Source organism: Ambystoma mexicanum, chromosome 6q, assembly GCF_040938575.1.
Source record: "Ambystoma mexicanum isolate Mex_15411 chromosome 6q, UKY_AmexF1_1, whole genome shotgun sequence".
Classification (NCBI taxonomy): domain Eukaryota; kingdom Metazoa; phylum Chordata; class Amphibia; order Caudata; family Ambystomatidae; genus Ambystoma; species Ambystoma mexicanum.
In genome coordinates this window covers 1,671,785,231-1,671,799,310 of record NC_090937.1, presented here as the reverse complement: position 1 = coordinate 1,671,799,310, position 14,080 = coordinate 1,671,785,231, and the positions used below count along the sequence as shown (strand labels likewise).

The 14,080-nt window shown below is 46.1% G+C and overlaps 1 protein-coding gene across 3 annotated transcripts in view; it reads right to left on the bottom strand.

The window, feature by feature from the left end:
• Positions 1–2,386: 2,386 nt before the first annotated feature.
• Positions 2,387–14,080, bottom strand: part of LOC138517031 (zinc finger protein 271-like) — a 63,932-nt gene continuing 52,238 nt past the window's right edge. The window contains exons 3-4 of one of the 3 annotated variants that reach the window (XR_011282344.1): positions 4,234–7,874; positions 2,387–4,165 (exon numbers count right to left, since the gene is read on the bottom strand). Coding sequence is in view for 1 of the 3 variants with exons in the window: in XM_069632542.1 (XP_069488643.1) it covers positions 5,923–7,874 (1,952 nt within the window). In the remaining 2 variants the exon portion in view is untranslated. Of the gene's footprint in view, positions 7,875–14,080 lie in introns of all 3 variants that reach the window. The other 2 variants (XR_011282343.1, XM_069632542.1) reach the window with 2 other exon arrangements.

The window sequence follows — 14,080 nt, the reverse complement described above, 5'->3', positions numbered from 1 at the left end:
ATAACCGATGGAGGCCCGTCGAAGCCGTGTGCCCCGAAGAGGTGACCGCTTGACGCCATGCCATCGACAACCGGAGCTGCACGCTCCTTTGCCTAAGACTTTTGATACACAGAGGTGCTTGTCCGCACCGCCGCCCGCCTTATCCCGCCGGAGAAGGCCAGTCCATCGACGCACAGAGGAGCATCCGCCGGACCACTCGACGCCCTTGCTGGGCCACAGTTCTTCACAAACTCTTTGCGGTCCTGAACTATCGACATCGAGGTGCCCCGCACGCCTCTTTCTTGCAGGACGCCTTCGCTCCGTCGTCAACAAGCACCTCTGGGACCGAAGGTGCCACCTCGATGTAGAGTTCACTTTCTTCGAGGGATCTCGACGATCCGTGACTCCTGCTTCATAGGGAGTCGCTCAAGAAGGATCCATCGACGACTCGTTGTCGACCTCTGCTATTCCAGGTACATTCGGGTGGTAGAAGCATTATAGAAGGAAATAAGACTTGTAGAACAATACATGGACTGGGCTTGTAGTATATCTTTATTTTACAGGTTGCCCAGGTGGGGGGAATCTCCACACAGAACTGTATCTAGATAACGGGGCCAGTATTCAACCAATTGGTCTAACCAACTGCTTTCCTCCTATGTCTATTGTTGGTTACCTTTATTAAGTGATTTGTGTGATATTTAACTAGAGTACAGTTAATGCACTTTAAAGAAATCTGATAATAATTGTGGTACCAGTTAGAACTGTATATATTTACCATTGTAGATTAACTGAGCACAAAGTGAGTTATTGTGATTGTGTATATAACCTTGAACCTTAATTATATAAAGACTGTTTTTTAACTAATACAGTGTGTGGACATTCCTTTGTGGGGGCTTGGGGACTACACTGTTCTTAAGAACCAGCCTGCATCAACTCCTGAGAAGCTAGGCCCTGATTGCTCGTCCATTGCTACCAACAATAGAGAATATTGGCTGGGGTCCTCTGTGCCTCTCCTCTACCATATAGAGAGCAGGAGTACAGACACCACCTTCAGTCTTTACAAATAGCCCACAGCTCAAGCTGGTGGGACATTAAAGGCCATGTCCGCCCCCCACAGCGGGGGTGATAGCCATTTTACAGACATAATTGGATGATTTTTGCCAAAAAAGATTTGGTACCCTGTGATATATATCCATTGATGAGCTTCATGTAACACTCCCTTGATTAGTGATCGTACCTGTGTCACTGACTGCTAGTTGCTTTTCCAACACCTGATGGTAAAGATCTCTCTCCATTATTAATAGTGCTCCCCCCTCCAGGTCAGCAGGTTTCAAAATCATATCTTCATTCTTCACAACTTTCTAACTGTTTGTCTCTCTCTTCTGGAAAAATTGCTGTGTGGCTTGTTTTGAAAAGAAATCTTCTTGAAGTCTTCTAAAACTAATGTAGCGTTTTGCACAGGCTGGAGAAATCTACTAATCTCAAGGTAATCTGATTCCTCTCCCACAGTATTAAGAACGCAATCCCTTGTCTAGTCTCCTTTCGTTTAAAAAAGAAATCTGCTTGTTCGATGTTGATGAACCCTCTCCAAAACCTGCTGTAGCCTCTGTCAAAGCTAGCGACTCACTTTGCAAATATCTTTTGCCCGTTTTCCCACTTGAAACGTCGGATGACGTAGTGTCTGATAAAGGATTTTGTCCAAGTTTTTCATGGTGCTTTTTGGATCATTTGATGTCCTCCTATTCAGTAATGTTCTTGCCACGTGTATACGATATCGAGTTTGTAGTCAATAAAATCTCCTCTAAACGTCCTAACCTTTTTGGATTCTAGCTCTTTAGATAGGCATCAAGTTTCACATTGCTATCATTAAGCACTTCTTGAAATTGCTTGTTGGACATTAATGAATTCAAAATGGACTTGGTCGAGCTAATCTCTTCTTCAGTAGTGTTCAGATTTTCAAAAGTGTTCACAATTATGAGATCTAGTGAACATTTGTTTAGTTTCTGCTTCACCTCTTCACAGAAGCTGCATTTACTTTTTAAGGTGTAGGTTCAAGGTAAACTCTTAGTCCATTCTGATGCGCTGAGCTTTACAGTACTGTACTGGAGTGGTGGCGTGAAGCTTTCGGCTAATTTCTCTTCAAATTCGTTTTTCTAATTGATGAATCAATTCTTCTGGTTTCTTATTCTCTATATTTTCTTGTGCAGTGATTTTGATTAGATTAAGGATACGCGAGGCTTCTTCCAATGTTTCTGCTTGATTGGTTGTAAGAGAATCCATTTTAGAAATTTACATTTCTTTAATTGTAAACTATTTTTAATGTGTGCAACCCTAGAGAAGGCAGCCAAAGTAGAATGATAATAAAAAAATGGGTACGGATGCATTGCCAAGTTAAATAGAAATTATGTATGTAACGTCTACATTTAAATAATCTTCTGGTTCACTGGGTAAATCCTCGGCTAAAGAATTATAAACTATACATAATTTATGCTCATCTAGATTGGATGAGAAACCCAGGCACTCCAATCGGAACTCTTAACGCGTTTTCACAACTCCTTTGCAAAATGCAAAAGAAAGTTTAGTTGAAAACTCACAAATAAATTAAAACATGTTTTTTTAATGAAAGTCAATTAAAGTTATGATAGTCAATTTGAGATTATTCAAAAGAAACAGTGAAGAAAACTTTTGAAATAAATAACCCAAATAAGTTTTTCAAATTTCATGAGTACAACATAGGTTTATAGTAAATATTCATATGCATTTTGAAACAGCCTTCAAGGATGAAAGACACAAGAATGGTTTCTTACACAGCATTTCATCCTATCACGCTGCGTTGCAGATAAACTGCATTCTACCAAAGGTATTACAAAGACACCTGGAAAACAGGCGAGGTCATCGCATCTCCAGACTGTATGGCTAATCAACAAGAGATATTCTGTAGAAATAGAAAAGGGACTCCTGTAAACAGTCCCTGTAGTTAAGGAATATCACTGTGGAGATCTGTGGTGGTTAAAGTTAAAGGGCTCTATTCTTACCTATGAATTTCATACGAGTCGCAGGGCAGGAAACGCAGGAAAACATGTCTCCTGCCCCGTGCTCGTATTTATAATGGATCCTGCTCTAAATGGCAGCCCAGAGATAGACATGGCAATAACCGGGGGCTTCGGCGAGCACGAGCATCAGCATCACCACACGTCGGGGTGCATGTGTCAGTGAATGCCTGTGATCCACGCTAACTAGAGCTAGTTACGCCTTCAGAACCAACTGACTGATCAGAGCCCTTTATCCACACATGCGTGTGTGATTGCATGAACCTCTCGCTCACTCTGTCCCTGTGTCTAGCTCCCACGTGCCTCTGTCTCCATTGCTGTGCTTATCATCCTCACTCCATCACCCCCACTCTCACCCTCCATCTTCGTTTCCCATTCTCCATCCATCCATCTCTCTCTCTCTCTCTCTCTCTCTCTCTCTTTCTCTCTCTCTCACAGGCTCTCTTATCACCCCCACTCTTTCCCTGCATCGCCCTCTATTAACTCCTCTATTTCCCTCCCCTACACATCTTTCTCTCTTCCATAACACTCACCATCTCTCCTACACTCTTCTTAGCTTTCACCTCAACCTTATTTACAGGGCGATGCCCACACTGGACTTATTTTCAAATTCCTAAGAAAATACACACACATATACCCATTCTCTCGCACCCTCACTGTCCTATTCTTGGGCCATGGTTCCTTAGCAAGCTTGCACACACATACCCCTTCTCTCACACACACATACCCCTTCTCTCGCACCTTCTCTCTCCTACTCTTGGACCATGGTTCTTTAGAAACCTTGCACATACATACCCCTGAAACACTTGTGTATAGGCATATTATAAATGCCATATCATATATCTCTCGCACCCTCTCTCTCCTACTCGTGGACCATGGTGCCTTAGCAACCTTGCACACACATACCCATTCTCTCACACCCTCTCTCTTCTACTCTTGGATCATGGTTCCTTAGCAACCTTACACACACATACCACTTCTCTCGCACCCGCTATCTCCTACTATTGGACCATGGTTCTTTAGCAACTTTGCGCATACATACCCCTGAAACACTTGTGTATAGGCGTGTTATAAATGCCATATCATATCACTCGCACCCGCTCCCTCCTATTCTTGGACGATGGTGCTTAAGCCACCTTGCACACACATACCCCTTCTCTCGCACCCTCTCTCTCCTACTCTTGGACCATGGTTCCTTAGCAACCTTGCACACACATACCCCTTCTCTCGCACACTCTCATACTCTTGGATCATGGTTCCTTAGCAACCTTGCACACACCCTTCTCTCGCACCCTCTCCCTCCTACTCTTGGACCATGGTTCCTTAGCAACCTTGCACACACGTACCCCTTCTATCGCACCCTCCCTCTCCTACTCTTGGACGATGGTGCTTCTGCACCCTTGCACACAATCTCTCTAGCATCTTAGAAAGCCCTTTCAGAGCCATCAAACTGTACGGTGTGACGTGACACAATCTTTTTTAGGCCCACATTAAAACAACCAAAGTCAAACAATAGACATAGGGGAAGACTTCATCCCTTTCTTCGCGAGGCCCATTACTAGTGTTCTAGGTATTCAAGCATCACCTTTCATAAGTAGTGTGGATGTACGGCTTCAGTATTCACTACATTAATGCCTATAAATATGAAACACAACAAGCAAATGCAAAGGCCAACACTTCCAGCGTATCATGCCTTGATCAGCTGGTTAAGAATGTTGTTGAATGCAGCACTTTAACCTCTTTGTAAAGTAAATGTATGTCTTGTGAGCCTCCCCAGTCCGTCCCCTTCCCTTTCAGCTAGCGACATTGAACATCTTGTTTGTCAGGTGTTTGACAGATGTACGAAAAAAGACTGCACACAGTTTGACATGTTTGCGCAATTTGTGCTTTTGTGTTGCTGTATCGCAGTCACGCCTATAAGCACATGGGCTGCCCCTGGCAATGGCTGCTTTTCCAGTAGGTGCAGTGGACAGTTAATGTGGACCCAGAAGAAAGGATAAGAACTGAGCTCTAGAAATCCTTGAGCAGGAGGCTTTCCTGCCGGGAACCCTCGCTCTGACACGCTTCTTATATAGTCCTGTTCTCAAGGGCTACATGTTCCAAGGACCTCTACGGAACAGCTATATGGAAACCATTTCCATGCTAGGCTTGTGTTTTACTTCTACACCAACAAAACTCAAGATTATAAGCCGATCCTGAGCCAATGGCCTGTGGGGGTCATAAATCCAAACACGGTGTCTTGCAGCCATCCCTACTACTAAGGCGACTGGGTACTTTAATCATGAGCCTAATGATTTAGGAACCTGGACTAGGAATCCTTTAGATAAGCACTTGCTCTATTTTAGTAAGCCACTTTGAGAGCTGCCATACTTCAGGCATTCGTTCGTTCGTTCGTTCGTTCGTTCGTTCGTTCGTTCGTTCGTTCGTTCGTTCGTTCAATCCAGCCAAACCTGCTGAGTGTTGTCAATAAAGGTGATGAAGTATGTCGTCACTCTTGAACTGATGGTCCTATATCATCACAGGCACCAAAGCCACGTGGCAGGAGAATGGTAATCATGTGATCTTAACCTGACCCATGCCTTTAGCTACTTCTTTCATCATCCGTGATGGACACATTGCGATTGGGAGTATGAAGGGAAGTGCAGCAGCTGGTGCACGCTGCGCCTGTTGGGAAATGTGTAGGCCTGCAATGACTGAGTACTTTTCAGCACAACCATTAGCTGTCCAGTGCCTTTTCAGGGCGAGTCCCACTCTCAATGCCTCCTTCTTATCTTCCTGACCATTCTACATTTTCTTTGGCCATCTCATGCACCCTCCACCCCCTTTTTCTGAGCTTGTGCGGTTTCCTTTCACGTTTTAAGATATTGCAATGAATCAAACATTAACTGTATTCTTAGTGATCCTCCTTGCCGTGCTTTTTCTGGTGTTTGTCCAGCTTTGATATGTGGCTGAAAGTCATTCCACAGCTACTACATATGTAAGTCTGTTTTCCTGTGTGTTTTTCCATGTGACTGTCTAAGTTACACTGTCGTGTAAAACTTTTCCCACAGTCATTACATGAATATAGTTTTTCACCTGTGTGTACCCTATGGTGACGATACAGATTCGAAGACTGGCTGAACCTCTTCCCACAAGTATCACAGGCAAAAGGTTTGTCCCCGGCATGTATTCTCTGGTGAGTGATCAGCTGTGATAAGGCACTGAAACTCTTCCCACACACCCTGCATGGCAATGGCTTCTGTCCTGTGTGCGTTTTCTGGTGTAAAAATAAGGTGGCGGACTGCCCGATATCTTTCCCACGTATACTACACTGGAATTGTTTCCTGATCATATGTTTTTGCTGGTGCGTCACTAAATCCGATTCACTAATAAATCCCTTTCCACATTCGCTGCATTTATATGTCTCTTCCCCTGTGTGAATTCTCTGGTGTAGTGCCAGATTGGTATGCCGAGTGAAACGTTTCCCACACTCTTTACATGTGTAAGGTTTTTCTTTGGTGTGTATTCGCTTGTGTCTACTGAGGTTTGTGGACTGGCTAAAAGACATGCCACAAATGCTGCATGCGTATGGTCTCTCTCCTACATGGGTGCGCTGGTGCATTATCAGCTGGGAAGACACACTGAAACTCTTCCCACATTGCCCACATGGAAAAGGCTTCTCCGCAATGTGCTTCTGCTCATCTATCTTCACTTGTTCCTGTGCTACATGCTCGTGCTTGTGTGCGAGTAGCTCTGATAACTCCATAAAGCTCCCAGCATGCATGCTGAGGGTAGACTGTCTATGCCGCTGTTGGTGTAGACTAAGGTTGGGCTTCCGGGTGAAGCTTTTCCCACAGTCAGTACATACATAAGGTCTTTCATTGGAGTGTGATTGCAGGTGTCTGGTGAAGTTTGAAGACTGGCTAAAACTCTTTCCACATTTTCCACAAAAGTATGGCTTCTCTCCTCTGTGAATCTGCTGGTGTGAGGTCAGTTGTGATGAATTGTTGAAAGTCTTCCCACAATTAGAACATGGAAATGGCGTCTGTCCTTTATGAATGTGTCTGTGAATGCTCAATGAGGAGGACTGCTTGAAAGTCTTGCCACATTCACTACTTGGAAATGGCTTCTTAGCGCTCCACTTTTGCGGGTGGATTTGAAGCTCTGGTACTTGGTTGATAGTCTTGTTGCATTCACTGTTGGCATAATTTAGCTCTCCTATATGCATTTCCATGTGAATAGTCAGGTTTGACTTCCGTGTGAAACATTTTCCACACTTGTTACATGAATGTGGTTTTGTGCCAGTGTGTGTTCGCTTGTGTCTGTTCAGGTTGGAGGACTGGCTGAAACTCCTCCCACATGTGTTACATGTGTATGGTTTTTCCCCAACATGAATCCGCTGATGTGTGATCAGCTGTGATGGCACAGTGAAACTCTTCCCACATTCCCCACACAAATATGGTTTCCGTCCTGTAAGATGGAGACGGTTTATGGCAAGAGACGGTGACTGTTCAAAGCTAGGGGGATAATGCCTCTCTACATTTGAGCTTTCATTTGGGCAGTTTTCTCCTTGTGCAATTACCCCTTCATTGTGCATAGGACGATGGCTGTGTCGGGATGTTTGCTCCAATAGGCCAGTCCTCTCCCCTGTGTAGTTTCTATATAGTGTCATAGTATCTGAGGTTCTGCTCGTGTTAAGTTCATGTGTGGTGGCTGGATTAACCTCGCTACTCACAAACCAATCACCCCTTTCTGAACACTGGATATCGTTCGATCCGTCTTGATTCAATACGGGTTCATGTGGCTCTGTTTTTTCGGGGCATTTTTCTGGCCTTCTCTCCTCATACTGCTCACAGGGTTCATTCTCTGTTGGATGAAATGAGATTTGTACATTAATGAAAGTGATCTTTTAATAAACAGAATTCCAATAGGTCTCTTGCATAATTGTATGTTTCAGGTGCTATTTATGGTAACCTTTCCAAAAACAATGTTAGCAGCACGTGCAAGTTTAAAGAACACAAGCCTGGTAACAAATCAGACATATTTATCCCATGAGAAACCTTGCACTTGGATTCCATGAGGCCACGTTTGTTCATGTACATGTGCTGTAGGCATGACATTAATATCTTGTTCTTTCAGAGCCTATTTCTACAATAATCTCAGGCTTAGAATGAAGCACTTCTGCCTGTCAGTGGGCATAACAGCGCTCTTCACCTCTTCACCTCTCTTCCTACAATGCCCCAGGGAAGTGATGAACACGTACGGCAGCTGCACATGCCTTGGCAGAACACCAAGTCCTGCGCAGGTGCCGGTCAAACCTGGGTGTGGGCTTGTGGCAGTTGGAGTCTGCAGTGACAGTGTTGTCAGTCACTTGCATCTATAGAAGGTGGCTGGTACACCATTATGGAGGGGTGAGAGATGCGCAGCTGTGTGAACACTGTCTGAGCACGAAGCTATGGGGACATTCTTACAATGGGGTGAGTTTGAGTGACATTCTCACCAGGTTGTGGTGTGGAGTAAATTGAACAGTCACCGGGTATACATGGGTGGGCATATGTAGATTAAGGACAACCAACATTAGACATTTGTAAGTGCAGGTAGGCGGTACGGCCGCTCTATTAGGGATCTGACCATGATGGATGAAATGCTATAGCGGAGACCGAGTAAATGAGGTACAGAGCCAGGTTAGAGGCGAGGGAAAAATGTTAGCTTGAAGGCAGATGAGAGGTAGGTTAAGAGGATAACTCCCAGGCGAGGAGGTAAGCTTTCAATTTCAAACAAAACTGTGCCGACAGTTTCTCAGATGACTGGGGGAATAGAATTCCATACAAGAAGAGAGAAAAAGCGGAAGCGAGAGGAAGCACAGGGCGGGTGAGGGGTCAGAAGTGTAACTGAGGAGGCAGAGCAGAGATTAAGGTTTGTAGAGCTGGATGGAGGAGGATAGATAAAGTGGTGCCTTACCGTGGATAGATACAGTGGTGCCTTACCGTGGATAGATACAGTGGTGCCTTACCGTGGATAGATACAGTGGTGCCTCACCGTGGATAGATACAGTGGTGCCTCACCGTGGATAGATACAGTGGTGCCTCACCGTGGATAGATACAGTGGTGCCTTACTGTGGAGAGATACAGTGGTGCCTCACCGTGGATAGATACAGTGCTGCCTTACCGTGGATAGACACAGTGGTGCCCTACCGTGGATAGATACAGTGGTGCCTCACCGTGGATAGATACAGTGGTGCCTCACCGTGGATAGATACAGTGGTGCCTTACCGTGGATAGATACAGTGGTGCCTTACCGTGGAGAGATACAGTGGTGCCTCACCGTGGATAGATACAGTGGTGCCTCACCGTGGATAGATACAGTGGTGCCTCACCGTGGAGAGATACAGTGGTGCCTCACCGTGGAGAGATACAGTGGTGCCTCACCGTGGATAGATACAGTGGTGCCTTACCATGGAGAGATACAGTGGTGCCTCACCGTGGATAGATACAGTGGTGCCTTACCATGGAGAGATACAGTGGTGCCTCACCGTGGATAGATACAGTGCTGCCTTACCATGGAGAGATACAGTGGTGCCTCACCGTGGAGAGATACAGTGGTGCCTCACCGTGGATAGATACAGTGGTGCCTTACCATGGAGAGATACAGTGGTGCCTCACCGTGGATAGATACAGTGGTGCCTTACCGTGGATAGATACAGTGGTGCCTCACCGTGGATAGATACAGTGCTGCCTTACTGTGGATAGATACAGTGGTGCCTCACCGTGGATAGATACAGTGGTGCCTCACCGTGGATAGATACAGTGGTGCCTTACCATGGAGAAATAGAGTGGTGACTCACCGTGGATAGATACAGTGGTGCCTCACCGTGGATAGATACAGTGGTGCCTCACCGTGGATAGATACAGTGCTGCCTTACCATGGAGAGATACAGTGGTGCCTCACCGTGGATAGATACAGTGGTGCCTTACCATGGAGAAATACAGTGGTGCCTCACCGTGGATAGATACAGTGGTGCCTCACCGTGGATAGATACAGTGGTGCCTTACCATGGAGAGATACAGTGGTGCCTCACCGTGGATAGATACAGTGGTGCCTTACCGTGGATAGATATAGTGGTGCCTCACCGTGGATAGATACAGTGCTGCCTTACCGTGGAGAGATACAGTGGTGCCTCACCGTGGATAGATACAGTGGTGCCTTACCGTGGATAGATACAGTGCTGCCTTACCGTGGATAGATACAGTGGTGCCTCACCGTGGATAGATACAGTGGTGCCTCACCGTGGATAGATACATTGGTGCTTCACCGTGGATAGATACAGTGCTGCCTCACCGTGGATAGATACAGTGCTGCCTCACCGTGGATAGATACAGTGGTGCCTTACCGTGGAGAGATACAGTGGTGCCTCACCGTGGATAGATACAGTGGTGCCTTACCGTGGATAGATACAGTGCTGCCTCACCGTGGATAGATACAGTGGTGCCTCACCGTGGATAGATACAGTGGTGCCTTACCATGGAGAGATACAGTGGTGCCTCACCGTGGATAGATACAGTGGTGCCTTACCATGGAGAGATACAGTGGTGCCTCACCGTGGATAGATACAGTGCTGCCTTACCATGGAGAGATACAGTGGTGCCTCACCGTGGATAGATACAGTGGTGCCTTACCGTGGATAGATACAGTGCTGCCTTACCGTGGATAGATACAGTGGTGCCTCACCGTGGATAGATACAGTGGTGCCTCACCGTGGATAGATACAGTGGTGCCTCACCGTGGATAGATACAGTGCTGCCTCACCGTGGATAGATACAGTGGTGCCTCACCGTGGATAGATACAGTGGTGCCTTACCGTGGAGAGATACAGTGGTGCCTCACCGTGGATAGATACAGTGGTGCCTTACCGTGGATAGATACAGTGCTGCCTCACCGTGGATAGATACAGTGGTGCCTCACCGTGGATAGATACAGTGGTGCCTTACCATGGAGAGATACAGTGGTGCCTCACCGTGGATAGATACAGTTCTGCCTTACCGTGGATAGATTTGCGAACCAGAAGAACAAATATAAATCTGGTCCCATTTTGCATCATCAGTCATCGAGCCTGGTGACGGTACGAGGAAGTCGGTGTGAAATGGGGGAGTTCAAAGAGTTCTGGTACCGCAGTTAATGATCTTGTCAAGAGTTCAGAAAGCATAGCTGAGAAGACTAAAGCAGATGGTGGCAGAGTAGTCCACTTCAGATAAGACAAGAGTGGTTAAAAAATGCATGGCAGTGTTAAAAGGAATGGAGGTGCCCGATTTTCCCAATATTTTGGAGGTTGAGGCGGGCTGCCGTTGCAGTTTTGGAGATGACAGTAAAGAAGGTGTCAGAGGAGTCATAGAGGACGCCAAGGTTTCAAGCTGAAGAGGAGTAGGAGGGAGTGTCAGGTGGGAAATGGGAAGGCAGAGGAGGTGATGAGAGGGAGCACTTGGCAATTAAAGAAGAGCACCTCTGCTTTGGAAGAGTTTAACATCAGAGAGTGCAAAAGCATCTAATACATAATAGCAGAGAGAGTTGGAAATTTTGATAGAGAGAGCAGAGGAGAGTTCAGGAAAAGAGAAGAAGAATTGGGTGCAGTCCGCGAAGAGCTGATACGAGAACCCAAAGGAGGAGATTAGTGCCCCAAGAGCAGAGGTGTAGAGTGTACAGAGACTTGTGGAACACAAACAGCTAGAGAAGTGATTTGAGAGGTGCGTCAGTTCCGTTTTGTATCATTGCCAGGTGGAAATTATGAAAATATGGCAGGGACCTGAACCCTGCTAAGAGCTGCTGACACAACACATGACTAAGGCTTAGGGTTATTTTAAAGATAATGGGTGATTGAGTTAACGTTTTGAGAATCACCACCGAGAACTCTTGTGGAATTGCTTGGAGATCAGCCTCTCAAGTTCATAAGAAAGGGAGCCAATCACTGATTGGAGCATTATGAGGTGTGAACCTCCATGACCGACATCTTCCACGACCAGGAATCGGATTGTAATTTTGCCCCATATATGAATGCACTTGACACGGATCCTGAAGGGGGAACAGAAGGCCTGTCGAGATACACATGACATTTTTGCAACATGGATTAAGGAAGTTGACATGGTGGAGAAAGTAGGAGCAGAAAGCTAAACCCGGAGAATCAGTACTATGAACAGAAAGCTGTGGTAGTGTGCGATTGGCAGAGCCAACGGGGAGCCAATATCGGAGGGAAGGACCAATATTCTAATCTGAATAGACACTAATATCCCAGGTCTTGCCAACAGTGATTATTTTGTGTCAGATCGGTTTATTAAACAGCTGCAACTTATGCCTACACTTTCACTAAAGGTGAGCAGTGAGTTGCTATGCGAGTCCCCAGAAGCTCACTGTCTCTAGAGCTCTGGTTCTCTCCAGACTCAATTACTGCAACAGCCTCTTTCTAAATCTACCTGCTTCTACTCTCTGCACTCTGCAACTCATTCCAGAACAGGACTGCGAGAGTTGTCCTTGGCTTCAAGCCCTGGGATCGTATCTCTCCAGCCCTGAAATCTCTTCATTGGCTCCCAGTGGCTGCAAGGGTTAAATTCAAGCCCCTCTGCATTGTCCACAAGGATTTCTGGGTCCGAAATATCTTCAACTCTCCCTCCGTAAATACCTTCCCACTTACGCTCTTTGCTCCTCCACCTCCAACTCTCTCAGGGTCAGTTGCTTCTCCAAGCAACATGTTGGGGGTAGATCTCTTTCCTCGGTCAGGGACTCCGTCTGGAACAGCCTCCAAGCCAGTCTGAAACTTGAGGAGAACCATCTCCGGTTCCAGAAGCACCTCAAGACCTTCGTCTTTGCTTCTGCCTTCGCGCTTCCTCTCCCCTGCTGATGTGTCTGCTTTGGCTCCGTGCACCTGGCCACCCTCTGATTTCGGGCCCAGGTCCCTGCCCAAGCAGCCACACACCCGCACTGCCTCCTGACAACCTTTGCACTTGGGTCTGTATCTGTAACACTACAATCCCCTACCTGCGCTTATCAGACACCCCTTGTCTGTGCTTTAAACCTCGCACTTGCTACCGTGCGGGCTGCACTTCCAGTTGTTTGCATCCTTTGCTCAGCACTTTCCACCTTCCCCCTCTCCCTTACACTTTCCCCCTTCCTTCTCCCCTGCACTTGCACGTTTTCAATGTCACTCGGCCTAGTGAGATCGTTGTGTTGTCCTCCCTTGCCTCGTCATGCTCTGAAACACGTGTGTATGAGAACGATACAAATATAATATCATATCATATGAGGCAAGCTTTCTTGGAAGGCCTTAGCCATAGATGGTTGAGAGCTCCATAATCTGTCTGCTCCCAATGTGCACTGTGACGGGTGCCAAAGGAACCTGTGAATGAGAACAAGAAATGCAAGTGTGGAGAAGCAGAGTACAGAGTCTTAGATCCGGAGTGGATATGAGTGAATAAAAAGCTTTGCGAGACTGATGCATGACATGAATCATTCAACAACAGGGAAGTGAAACCAAGCCAACTCAAGCAACGTAAAGAATGAAAGATACTGATGGGTGTTGGGACACGTAGTCCATGGTCCCAGAGAAGGGCTTGAATCATTGCAACAGTTAGAAAGGTAAAGTCAGTCTGAGTCAGGAAATGCCAAGATTGAGTAAGGGCAATCTTTGTTGAGACACTCAGCCTATAATCTGAGAGTAAGAGTTGAAACAGCAAAACGCTAGAAGTTGAATCCAGTAAGAGAACCTGATGCTTTGTGGCCGAGACAGTCCTTTCTAAATCAAACAATTATTCAAAGTATAAAAAATGCAACTAAGTGTGAAACAAGCAACTTTTGAGGTTGTATAGTCATAATATGAAACCTCCATGAAATCTGATGATCTTCTCTGTTACATGTTGCATTTTTGATTCTGCACTCTCTCTTGGTTTCTTTGAGATTCATCGGATACATAAGGTCTGGCCTAAAGACTTGCTTAAGGACTGGCCTAACAACTAACAGCCATGAAAGCGATGTCGCAGAGCACAGCTGATCTGTGGAATGCAGTCAGCCTCGGAGATGGGCATGAGAA